The sequence below is a fragment of the Geotrypetes seraphini genome, chromosome 10 (genome assembly GCF_902459505.1).
Source record: "Geotrypetes seraphini chromosome 10, aGeoSer1.1, whole genome shotgun sequence".
NCBI lineage: Eukaryota > Metazoa > Chordata > Amphibia > Gymnophiona > Dermophiidae > Geotrypetes > Geotrypetes seraphini.
In genome coordinates, this window is record NC_047093.1 from 47,817,442 (window position 1) to 47,830,059 (window position 12,618).

General features: G+C 42.2%; 1 protein-coding gene across 5 annotated transcripts in view; it reads right to left on the reverse strand.

Moving 5' to 3' along the window:
* ABCC3 (ATP binding cassette subfamily C member 3) overlaps positions 1-12,618 on the reverse strand; it is a 165,837-nt gene that overhangs the window by 60,862 nt on the left and 92,357 nt on the right. For 4 of the 5 annotated variants that reach the window (XR_004540886.1, XM_033961078.1, XM_033961077.1 and 1 more), the window contains 3 exons: positions 10,871-10,937; positions 1,933-2,059; positions 250-426 (listed from right to left, as the gene is read on the reverse strand). Coding sequence is in view for 3 of the 5 variants with exons in the window: in XM_033961078.1 (XP_033816969.1) it covers positions 250-426; positions 1,933-2,059; positions 10,871-10,937 (371 nt within the window). In the remaining 2 variants the exon portion in view is untranslated. Of the gene's footprint in view, positions 1-249; positions 427-1,932; positions 2,060-10,870; positions 10,938-12,618 lie in introns of those variants that run through there. The other variant, XR_004540887.1, reaches the window with a different exon arrangement.

Below are 12,618 nucleotides of genomic sequence, written 5' to 3' on the forward strand. Positions count from 1 at the left end.
AGGATTTACATCTAGTTTCAGCAGGCGTTAAGTCCAACTTTGGGCACAGGAATCCATGCTATTCAATAAAATTTAGTTAGTACTAAGCAACCATTATAGAATTTGTGTTCAATGCAGATCTTAACGGTACCAAAATATATTGGAAAGAGTTTGAAACATGAGCAGTAAGGTTAATTTCATGATTTCAAACTAACATAAACTCTGGTACTTAAAGGTCGGATATTATTGTTGGTTCTGTCAATAACTTACCTTTTCTCCTATCTCAGTTTCATCCCCACCTGGAAGCATTTCAAGATCAGTTAGTAAAGCACAGGCCTCCAGGATATTATGGTACTTTGGTTCCTTGTATTCATGGCCAAATAAAATATTCTCTTTCAAGGTGGAGTTCTGGATCCATGGTTGCTGAGATACATAAGCAACGGAGCCCTACAAAATAAATCCATATGCATTTTTTTACAGCTCTTTTTCTATCAAGCACATAACTGATTGAAAGACCTTCCAGAGCCTTTGTGGTATAGGATCATCAATCAACAAGACCTACATTAATATTTAGTAATGTTTTTTTTTTCTCCCCCATCATTGTATGTAACAGATCACATTGTCTATATGTATATATAAGAATTAAGCTGTGTATATTGAGCTATCTGGAGTTGTAGTCCTTGGGTGACGGGCCCTTTCTGAGTACCTGAGTTCTATTACTGGTACCTTATGGAACCCTTCTGGTTTGCTTGGCTGCCCCATGCATGCTGGGAAGAGCAGATTCCCCCTTCCCACCAAATGCCTATGTGGTTCTCTTGAATAGAAGAAAGGCAACTGTTAGGGTACTAGAGTATTGACATACTTGAACCTCTCCTTGCTGAGGCAGTAATCCTACTACTTTATTTCCAAAGCTTAGAAATTCATGGTGATTTTTTACTTTTAAGTATTTGCCCATTACCAGCAGTGTGCAGCTGTCCTTGGCCTAGCTGTCTCCCTGTCTGTATCAGAAGGTCTAGTTACAGAACAGACTCAAAACTGTAATGACAGAACCCTTATTCCATCACATATCACTATAAGTTATGCTCCTAAATTTAGGCCTGGCAGGACTCTAGTAAATTTTCAAAGTGGTCATTTAGGTGTTTAATTCTCAAAGTTAGGAGCATAAACCCTTTTGAAAATTGACTTCAATGTGTATACATATCAATTTAAAATCTATACATGTCATATGTTCTCCATTTTGCTTCCCTCAGATTTTATATTTTATACTGGAAAAGAGAGGTAAGAAACATAAGAGGAGCCATACTGGATCAGGTCACTGGTCCATCTAGCCTAGTATTCTGTTTCCACAGCAGCCAATCCAGGTCAGAAGAACCTAGCAGAAACCCAAACAGAAGCCACATTCCATGCTACTGATCCAGACCAAGCAGTGGCTTCCCCATGTCTATCTCAATAGCAGACTATGGACTCTTCCTCCAGGAACTGGTCCAAACCTTTTTCAAACCCAGCTACTTTAATTTCTGTTACCACATCCTCTGGCAATGCGTACTAGAGTTTAACTATTCTCTGCATGAAAATATATTTACTCCTATTGGTTTTAAAGGCATTTCCATGTAACTTCAATAAGTATCCCCTAGTCTCTGTAATTTTCAATAGAGTAAACAATTGACTCACTTGTACTTGCTCTACACCACTCAGGATTTTTCTTTCCTGATATGAGAGGAATTGCTTCTATCATCTTGGTCGCTCTTCTTTGGATCTTTTCTAATTCCCCTATATCTTTTGTGAGGTACGGTGACCAGAATTGAACTCACTAGTCAAGGTGAGGTCACACCACAGAGTGATACAAAGGCATTTCAGTAAATACGTTTAGAAGGCCAATTCCTGTTTTGTTTTTTTAAGATTACTGCGCTCATCTTGGAAAAATCTGTTGCTTATCACGAATGCAATACTAACCTGGACAGAGACGTCTCCTTCCAGTTTCTCCATTTCACCCAGTAGCGCTGACAACAATGATGACTTTCCACAACCAACATGGCCAACAACAGCAACCAAGGAACCAGTGGGAATCATCAAGGATATACTGCTCAAACATAATGGAAATGTAGAAACTTACTATTAATAAAAATAATTCCAAGCTTAGCAAGCAAATAGAAATTGCAATTCACTGTAAAAGACAATAAGGGGGATAACTATCAAGGTGTGTTAAGGCCCTTAGCATATGTTAAAGGGCAATTATGTGTGTACAGGATACATATCAATCAGATGCAAAGCATGCAAATGCATGCAAAACAGCTCAATGCTATGTAAATTGAATAATGTGGACTGAATTGAGCACCGCAAGCTGCATTATCCCAGAAAATTCTAATGGTGAAAAGTTGGTGGCATTTTTCCTCCCATCCAGGCTACAGTATTCCCCTTCCTCCCCTAAAACTTCCCTTTTGCCATACTTTCCCCCTGGCCCCCATCATAATATACATATATTATAAACATCCACAAACAGGCACTGCACAGTTCCAACTTGAGGAATGCAAACAGATTTATCATGCCTGTTTCCCAAATGATTCCTGCAATAACACAATCTAATTGTTCCACAAGGGTCCTCAGTCGAAATTATATCTCAGATGGTAGTGTATCTTTTCCACCATTAGAATACCCTTATGCATACAAAGACTTTGAGTCAATTTAAAGGATCCTCAGCGGCACCACTTGGAGCTCAATAACATTTCATTGCTCCAAGCTTTATGTGTCTACTCGTCATCGGGTCCTGTTTTTCTATCTAATTTAATCATACTATTGTTCACTCTTGCATTTTATCAAAACGTTTTTAGAATTAAGATATTTTTTGATCAATGTTTAAAAGCTGTCACTTAGCTTTTCCGTGTGGTCTCTGGCAAGGGGAATGTCATATACCGACATGTTTCGCTGTAAGTAGCTTTTTCAAGGAATATCCCCTAAGAAAACAGCAAAAGTTACATTAATATAAATACACCTCACTTCTGCTCCCCAAGTGATCCATATCCTTTAAAAATCACCCAGACAGCAAACTTCTTACCCCAATAGTAAGCCGTCAGCACGTATAACCACTCAGTCCTTAGAGATGGCGGCGGCGTCTTCTACAAACATTATATACCGTCGGACCGGGGAACACTGTACTCACGTGAATACGTGGCATCAGCGTCACGGGACCGAGAGCCGGTTTTAAGGTGGAAATACTACTCATATTCAATAGAATTGAGATCTTTCCAAAGCCCTCTACCCAGAACATCAGGTTAAATCAAAGGAACCCTCACTTTCAGTTCACCCCTTTATATAGTACAGAGAGAATTGAATTTCTGGATATATTGATTATTAAAGAAAATTTGCAGTTGAAGACTCAATTATTTAGAAAAACTGTGTCCCGCAACACTCTACTTCATTTTTCGAGCCATCACCCCTACCATCTCAAGTTTAGTCTCCCTATCAGCCAATTTTTGAGAGCCCGTAGAATATCTTCTGATGACCAAGATTTTAAAATAGCTGCTAGGGAACTGGAACAGCGCTTTATAGATAGGGGTTACCCTTCGAGAGCTATTAAGCAGGCTTTTCTTAGGGCGAAGTATGCTAACAGGGATCTTCTTCTAGCTGAACAACATCTTGAAGATAACACTGATAAATTGATCTGTGTTCTCCCCTATTCAATAGCAGCCAAGGAATTAATCTTTTTGATAAAAAAATATTGGCATATATTACGGATTCATCAAGTATTGGCAGAAATTCCAATGTTTGCCTTTAAAAAGGGTAAAATGATTGGACAGACCCTGATCCAACAAAAGTTAGGGAATTATAGGGACCTAAGGATTGGAAATCATACTGAATGTGGACACTGTCAGTGGTGTTCTACTACCATTACGGGACCCACTTGGAGGGATCCCCAATCTGGTAAAATCATAAAATCTTCACAGGATACAAATTGTCAGTCTTTTAATGTGGTCTACATAATTATGTGCCCTTGCAGCCTGGTATATGTGGGTCGGACTTCGCGCCCTGTGCATATCAGACTGAACGAGCACAAATCACGCTTTAAAACTAAAAATTTACAAGCACCTATGGTCGAACATTTCCTTAGTATGCAACACAGTATGGATCAGATCCAATGGAGGGTGATAGAGAGTCTGGAGATGGGGAGGGAGGGAGGTAATAGTGAGGAAATGCTTAATTATAAAGAGCAACGGTGGATTTACAATCTGAACACGGTAATACCTCACGGGCTGAATGGTGAACTAGAATGGGGGACTTTGATTTAACATGATGTTCTGGGTAGAGGGCTTTGGAAAGATCTCAATTGTATTGAATATGAGTAGTATTTCCACCTTAAAACCGGCTCTCGGTCCCGTGACACTGATGCCACGTATTCACGTGAGTACAGTGTTCCCGGGTCCGACGGTATATAATGTTTGTAGAAGACGCCGCCGCCATCTCTAAGGACTGAGTGGTTATACGTGCTGGCGGCTTACTATTGGGGTAAGAAGTTTGCTGTCTGGGTGATTTTTAAAGGATATGGATCACTTGGGAAGCAGAAGTGAGGTGTATTTATATTAATGTAACTTTTGCTGTTTTCTTAGGGGATATTCCTTGAAAAAGCTACTTACAGCGAAACATGTCGGTATGACATTCCCCTTGCCAGAGACCACACGAAAAAGCTAAGTGACAGCTTTTAAACATTGATCAAAAAATATCTTAATTCTAAAAACGTTTTGATAAAATGCAAGAGTGAACAATAGTATGATTAAATTAGATAGAAAAACAGGACCCGATGACGAGTAGACACATAAAGCTTGGAGCAATGAAATGTTATTGAGCTCCAAGTGGTGCCGCTGAGGCTCCTTTAAATTGACTCAAAGTCTTTGTATGCATAAGGGTATTCTAATGGTGGAAAAGATACACTATCATTTGAGATATGTTTCCCACATGAAACATATCTAGTTTGCTAATCTCCTGTCCACTATATAAGCAGTTTTCTCAATGGAAAAAAAAGCAAATAGTAGAGAGCCTCAGGAATCTATACTATGGCTGGTGTTGTTTATTCATTAACATAATGGAATAGCAAACAATTACCAAGGTCCTCAAATTTGCAGATGGTACAAAAGTACACAAGATCAAACTGTGAAGGAGAGGTAAAGTGCCTTGCCACACTGGAAGGTGTATATACCTAAGCAAGAATATTTTTTTTCACAAAGGAGAGTTTATGAGGTGCAAAAATGTCATAAAAAAGCATAAAAATGCTCAAAATCTTAAATTATAGAATGAAACAGTGGCTGTTACCCACTGAAATGGTGGGAGAAAAAAAGTGGTCGCCACGGGTACGGGGACAAGGCCTTTTACTGCCCCGTGGAGTGGTGAATGGCCTTGTCTCCGCAGTTAAGGGAGCGAAAACACACAGTCACCGATTGCGCGGTCCAACAACCCCTCCCTCCTTCCTAACAATCGCCGCTGTCTGGGTATCTCCCTCCCTCACTTCCCCTTACCTTTGCTAGCGATTTTTAATTTTCTCTGAACAAGTAGCCGGAGCCTTGAAGTCGCGTGTGGTGTCGGAAAGTTCTCCTCTGATGCAACTGGAAACAGGAAGTTGCATCAGAGGTGAAGTTTCTGGCAGCTGCACGCGACTTCAAGGCTCTGGCTGCTTGTTTAGAGAAAATTAAAAATTGCCAGTTAATGTAAGGGGGAGAGAGGGAGGGAGATGCTCATACTGTTGCAAGCGAGAGAGAGAGGGGGCTGCTGGACGGCGTGAAGGGTGCTGAAGGGGGGTGGAGAGGAACAGACGCTGAAGGGAAATAGGGAAGAGAAAGTAGGGAGAAGACTGAACTGGGAAGAGAGAGTGGGGAGAAGACGCTGAAGGGAAATGGGGAAAAGAGAGAGGGGAGAAGATGCTGAAGGAAAGTGGGTAGGAGAGAGTGGAACAGACACTGAAGGGAACTGGATGGAAGAAGGGATAAAGAAAAAAAAGGTACATGCTGGATTAGGGAGACAGATACCAGATCTGAGGGGAGGACAGGAGGAAAGAGATGCTAAAAACCACCTGGGGGAGAGAAGGAAAGATGAAAGGGAAGAAGACAGAGATGCCAGATTATGGGGGGAGCGGAGGGAAGAAGATGGGTGCCAGACCAATGGGGGGGGTGGAGGGACAGATGGAAGGAAGAGGCACAGTAACAGAACATATGGAAAAGGCAGCGAGAAGGAAGATAGTGGATGGAAGGAATTGAATGAGGAAAGCAGAAACCAGACAACAAAGGTAGCTGAAGATCTCTTTCTCTAGTTTGGCAGCCAGAACTTTGATTTATAAAATGACAATTATACAGAATATTGTTTCTTTTTATATTTTAATAAAATAAGCTCAGTATGAAACTATTTGAGGCTTATGTGGATGGGATCAGATGGTTTGCAGGAACGGGAACCGAGTTCATGGGGACGGGACGGGAACGAGTTCGTGGGGACGGGGACGAGCTCACGGAGATAAGGCAGAGACAAATTTTTTCCCAGTATCATTCTCTATCTTAAATATCAACATCTTGCATTGAAATCCATGCCCCTTCCTTTTTAAAAATGGATTCTTTAGTGTCTTCCCAGACTTTCATCCCCTACAAGCCTTGACTTATCCCCAATGTAAATATTCTGAAGGAGGCAGGAGTGATCCCCACTCACTCTGCCTTGTGGTTACCACTTAGGAAACCGATACTCCTGACCTTGAAGTAGAGGGAGCCCCAAACTGCTGGAGCCGACTGTCCCTTAAAGCAGCGGTAGTTGACATATGGGAATTTAAAAAATATTTTCATGTGCTGCTATATCTGGGAAGACACAAAATTTGTGGGGAAGGCAATATGCAAAAGATTTCTAGCAAGATTTGGCTAAATGTTGCTAAAGATTTTTTTCTAACCTGACATATTTTTCACAGGTTAGAACAGCTACCTCTGGGTGTCTAAATGACAAATACAATTTGATTTGGACAGGGAGGGGGTGCTAAAGAGTATCAGCAAGGATGACTGCCTGAAATCTGAGCTCTTGATAACCTGGTATTAAAACATCCTATCCTATAATTTGTGCTCCAGCTATAGATATGAAAAAATGAATGACGATAGTTTTGGGCACAGTAATTTATTTAAGTTGGTTTGGGGGCCATTAACATCATATATTACCTCACTATAGTAGGTCTTTGATTATGAGTCAGTTTTGGTTTATTTTCGTACACATCCAGGAATGGTGGGGGAGGGGTGCTATTTCTGTCCTAATTTGACTTTTGAGTATGTCCATCTGGGGTGAGAGGAGGGTGGGAGGATATTTTTAATTTGAATAGGGTAAGGTTATTGGGATAGTCTATGTTTCTGTGTTTTATTGAATAATCATTGGGTGGATGGGGGGGAGAAAATGGTTGGTTATGCATATTTGTAAGTTGAATGTGCTTTTATTAACTTATTATATGATATATATTTGTGTATTGCACTTTTGAAGTTTAGAAAATCAATAAAGAATAAAACAAAAAAAAAATCCTTTTTTTTTTAAATTTCTTAAACTTGTTGGCTATTAGAAATATTGCATCTGCTTATCATGGCAAATGAAGTCTCTTAAGGGTGAGCCAGTGAAGCAGATTTCTGGCAACCTTGAGGTCTGGCATCCTAAGCCAGTGCCTCATGTGGCCCATGTCTTAATCCAGCCCTGAATAGCAAGGTCTTATCTCTAGTTCAACAGAAGGGGACAACAGTTGAAATCTTACAAAAGGATCTTGACGATCCAAATCAGTCTAGATGGAAACAACTTTTGGGTTTCCATGAGGAGTAGGAAGGCAAGGACCCAAACTAATTCTTGGAGATGCTATTGTCAAAAATCCAGAACATCAGTTCAATAGGCCATTTAAAATTGAACAGGGACGGTACAAGAATTTTATGGATGTTTGGCTAAGGAATGATAATTTATTTTAATTTTGTTGACCTTTTAGCATAAACATCCAGGGTGGGTGGGTGGGAGGGGGAGGGGTTTGCATTGGTGTTTAATTCAGGGAACATATGAGTAGTTTCTTGTAGATATCTTCTATCTGATTATTTGTGTGGGGGGAAAATATTTGTTCATTAATATCTATAATTTTAATGTGCCTTTCTTGTTTTATTATGTATTTTGAAATTGTTTATTTGCACATTGGAAGTTTGGAAAATCAATAAAAATTGAACAGGCCCATCCGGCACTGTCTTCTAAGCCAGTCACATCCAGATTTCCTTGGCTTTTTATCATAAAATACTGCACTACTCTGAAGTGCTTATATTTTATAAAAGGCTAAAAATTTGAGGATGATAAAGTAAAATTGTAAAATTCAGTAAAACTGCACAGATTCGGGGGTAATTTTATAAAAGATAGGTTGCATATAAAAGATCCTTTATTTAATTTAAAAAATTATATTCCGCCAATCTACAATTCTTAGGGCTCCTTTTCCGAAGCCACGTTAGCAGCTTCAGCGCGCACGACTTTTCATCAAGCGCTAACCCCTGCGCTAGCCTAAAAACTACCGCCTACTCAAGAGGAAGCAGTAGCGGCTAGCGCAGCCAGCGATTTAGCGCACGGTATTATGCGCGTTAAACCACTACTGCACCTTCATAAAAGGAGCTTAGTGGTTTACAAAGTACACACATGTGGAGGGGCATAATCGAAAGGAATGTCTAAGTCCGTTTTTGTCTAAGCCGCAAGTCGTCCAAAGTAAAAAACAGCCTAGGATACATTTTCGAAAAATACGTCCAAAATTTTTTTTGTTTCGAAAATCGGCTAACTATACATCCTGCTGATCTGATCGTCCAAGCCGCTAAATCATCTATCTTTATACCATATTTTCGTCCAACTTTTCATCCAAGTCAAAAACGCCTAGAACAAGCCCTGCTGGATGTGGGAGGGGTCTGTAAAGTAATGGACAGAACACCCAGACATGGCACCTAAATAGTGGGATACATTACAGGGCACTGCTGTGAACTTCACAAAGAGGGTGCCATGTCTTTATCTCACTATAGCTCCCTTATAGGTCATGGTGAGCCCCCCAAACCACCTCCTGAATCCCCTAGACCCACTTATCTACCACCCTAATAGCCCTTATGGCTGCAGGAGCCACTCATATGCCAGTAAAAAAGGGTTTGGGGGATGTATAGAGGAGTGCACATGTTTAAGTATCAATGCAGTGATTACAGCTTATGGGCATGGGTCCTCCTCTCCATGAGTCCCCAACTCACCCCCAAGATGGCTTAAGCCTCCTCTGTGCTGGATGACTAGGCTTTCCTATGTCAGGCTGCCAGTGATGATGGTCTGGAGGCTGAATTTTAAAGGTGTGATTTTGATTTTTATGGGGTTGGAGGGGTCGGTGATCACTGGGGTAGTGTGTGGAAGTCTGTATTATGTGTTTGCAGTGCTTATCTGGTGACTTTAGGTGGTCACAACGTCCAAGTTTATCTAGGCTCTGTTGTAAAACTTTCGGTTATACATGCTGTACGACTAAGTCTAAGCCTGCCCACGTCACGCCCAAATCCTGCCCTCGACACTGCTCCTGAAACGCCCCATTTAGCTATGGTCATTCAGCGGCACTATGAAGGCCTAGGTCGTTTAGAAATACGTCCAAAACCTGGTTTGATTATTGGCACTTGGACGTCTTTCATTTATGATCGTTCAAGTGCCGACTTAGGCCGGTTTTTGGACGTGTTTCTCTTTCGATTATGAGCCCCAAAATGTATAACAATCCATGCCTTTGTTAAAACATACAAATACAAAATCAGCAATTATTGGAATGCCTGAGAAAACAATCATTAAAAGTTTGTTATTCTTAAGTTCTTTGCAAGTGCATTCCATAACTGAGGTCCCAGAGCCATAAAAACTGATTCTCAATACATCTTGAGTCTTATTTGCTTGAAATCTGGGACATCAAGTAGCATCTGATTATAAAATTATAACTAAACTACACTCTATATGGACCCAGATAATTTTCCGCCTACCGTCCCCCCACTTGAGGATCAGGGTATCAGCCACTACTGTAATGTGTGTATGTTTTATCCCTCTCGTCTCCTGTCCCAGCTGACTCTGCCAAATTTTTTACCTTCCTCCCGCCTCCCCCCGTATACCTTTTTGAATCCCTGGTGGTCCAGCGGTGTACCAGGCAGGAGCAGCTTTCCATGCTCTTGCCCCATGTTGATCCCCTCCCTGAACGGCTGCCTCAAGTTCTTGCGGCTCAGCGGTGTACCGAGCATAAGCGAGCTTTCCTCGCTCCTGCCCGGCACTGAGCCACTCGCCGAGTGGCTGCCCTGAGTTCTCACAGGACTTATGAGAATTTGCGGCAGCCATTCAGCGAGCACGGAAAGCTCACTCCTGCCTAGTATACCGCTGGACCATCAGGAATTCAAATATGTACGTGGGGGGATGCAGGAGGGAAGTAAACAAATTTGCCAGAGTCAGTCAGGACAGGAGGGATCCCTCCTGTTCTGTCCTACCAGGTCATGTGGCAGACCCGGTGGAGGTATGCAGGACATCGGGAGAGGGGGGGACAGGGGACAGGACAGGGAGGGGAGGTGGGTGCACAGCCTGGCAGAAAGGAAGGGGGGCTGGGTGCACAGTCTGGCAGGGAGGGAGGGGGGGACAGGGTGGAGGGCCGGGAAAGGCAGGGTGCAGAGCATGGCAGGGGAGGGAGGGGGTCAGGGCACAGATCCTGGCAGGGCACATGAATATTAATGCCTCCCTCCCCATCTTATATTTGAGTCCACTTTTTTTCCTCATTTTGGGGGGGAAAAAGGGTACCTCTTCGTATACTCAGATCGACTTATATTTGAGTATATACGGTACTCTTTATTTGCCAATAGCCATTATGTTCATGATGGTCTTCATTCTAAGCGACGAAACTTACTCTTGCAGAGTAGATGGAAGATCCTTTGCCCAGCTGAACGTCCCATTCTGTACAGTAACAGCATAGCCTATTTAGTAAGAGTTAGGGAAAAAGTATCATTCACACAAAATATGGACGCACACATGTTTCCTTCATGACGGATTTATATACTTTTTTCGATCGTATCCCCTGCACTACTTTAACCAGGGACACCTAAAGCCCAATATTCAAAGCGATTTAAATGGCCAGAGAGGCTCCTGGCCATTTAAATCACTTGTCTGGGGCTAAATTCTGTGGCATTTAACTAGACAGTGCTACTGAATATTTCCTCTTAACAGCCAACCCTTAACCAGCAGGATAAGGGGTAGGCCAGAGTCAGAGTTTGAGTGGAGCAGCCATTTAGCTGGTTAGCAGCAATATTAAACCCTCTAACCAGCTAAGAACCTGAATAAAATTAAGTGAGAAAAAAAAAATTGTCCTAACTTTATATGGCAAAGGTAACCAGGCACCGGTCTGAATATCGGCCAGTGTTCAGTTTCTTTTATGGTTAATGGCTCCAGATGCCCTCCCCCTCCTCCCCTCCCCTGCTCCCTCTTCTCACCCCCCAAAATGAAAAAAAAACTCTCCGCTTTGGAGAAATAGGTGAAAGAGATCCAACATGCTAACTTAGTCATTATGGACAGAATGGAAGGTCTGAGAATCATAGAGCCCCTCAACTATGTGGACTGTGTTAACTGAGGTGCAATAAAGTGCAGCTTCTCTGTTGGCAGGCCCTGATGGCGTCCTGGGAGATGCTGTTATAAAGATTGAAAGAGTGCAGAAGGCTTTTGGGCCCCCAAAAGCTAATTTGCGCAAGGAAATTATAGTGTGCTTCCATAGTTTTCAGCAGAAATTGTTAGTGGCCAAAAAGACATGAACAGCAGGAGGGAATCAAATAGGACACACACCAAATCAAGGTTTTTTTTTATTACTACTACTATTAATTATTTCTATAGCGTTACCAGGTGTACGCAGCACTGTACAGAGTCACGAAGAAGACGGTCCCTGCTCGAAGGAGCTTACAATCTAAACAGACAAGACAGACAAGCAGGATGCCACAGATACAGTTAAGGGGAATGGTTAATCTGCTGATTGGTTACACCCAATCACACTGAGATGGAGATGTAAGCTGCAGGATGTCACAGCAAAACTGCTTAAGAGGAATGCCATATTTCAATGGATGTATGCTGTTGCTCTGTACCTTGGGAGGCAAGACCTACTATCAAAAGAGGCAGCTAGAAAGGCTCTGGAGGATTCTGGGAAAAGAGGTGTGGACAGTGCACCAGTGAGAAAGTCGCCACCAAGAGATGATGCCAAATGGCAGCTGGTCTCCAGTGGCAGTGAATAACCAAAGTATAACTCCCAAACGGTGGTGAGAGAGAATGGCAGCATCAGAGATTGAACGTGTGATGCGGATGAGCCTGGTTCTGGGGCTAGAGATGAGCTGATGCATTATGGAAGACTCTCTGCCCAATGTTCAAAGTGATTTAGAAGGGCAAGAGAGGCTCCAATCATACTCTATGCCTCAGCCACAGATATTCAGCGACACTTGACCAGGCAGTGCCACTTAATAGCAGCACAAAATCACCATTTTGAGCCACACCACGCAGAGGCATGAGGGAGCTTAGCTATGTGGGTACCAGCACTGAATAATGGCCAGCACCTGCATAAATTCCAAGTCCCAGCCTAAGTGTGCCACTCCCCTTTCTGATTCCCCCTCTCTCCCACTC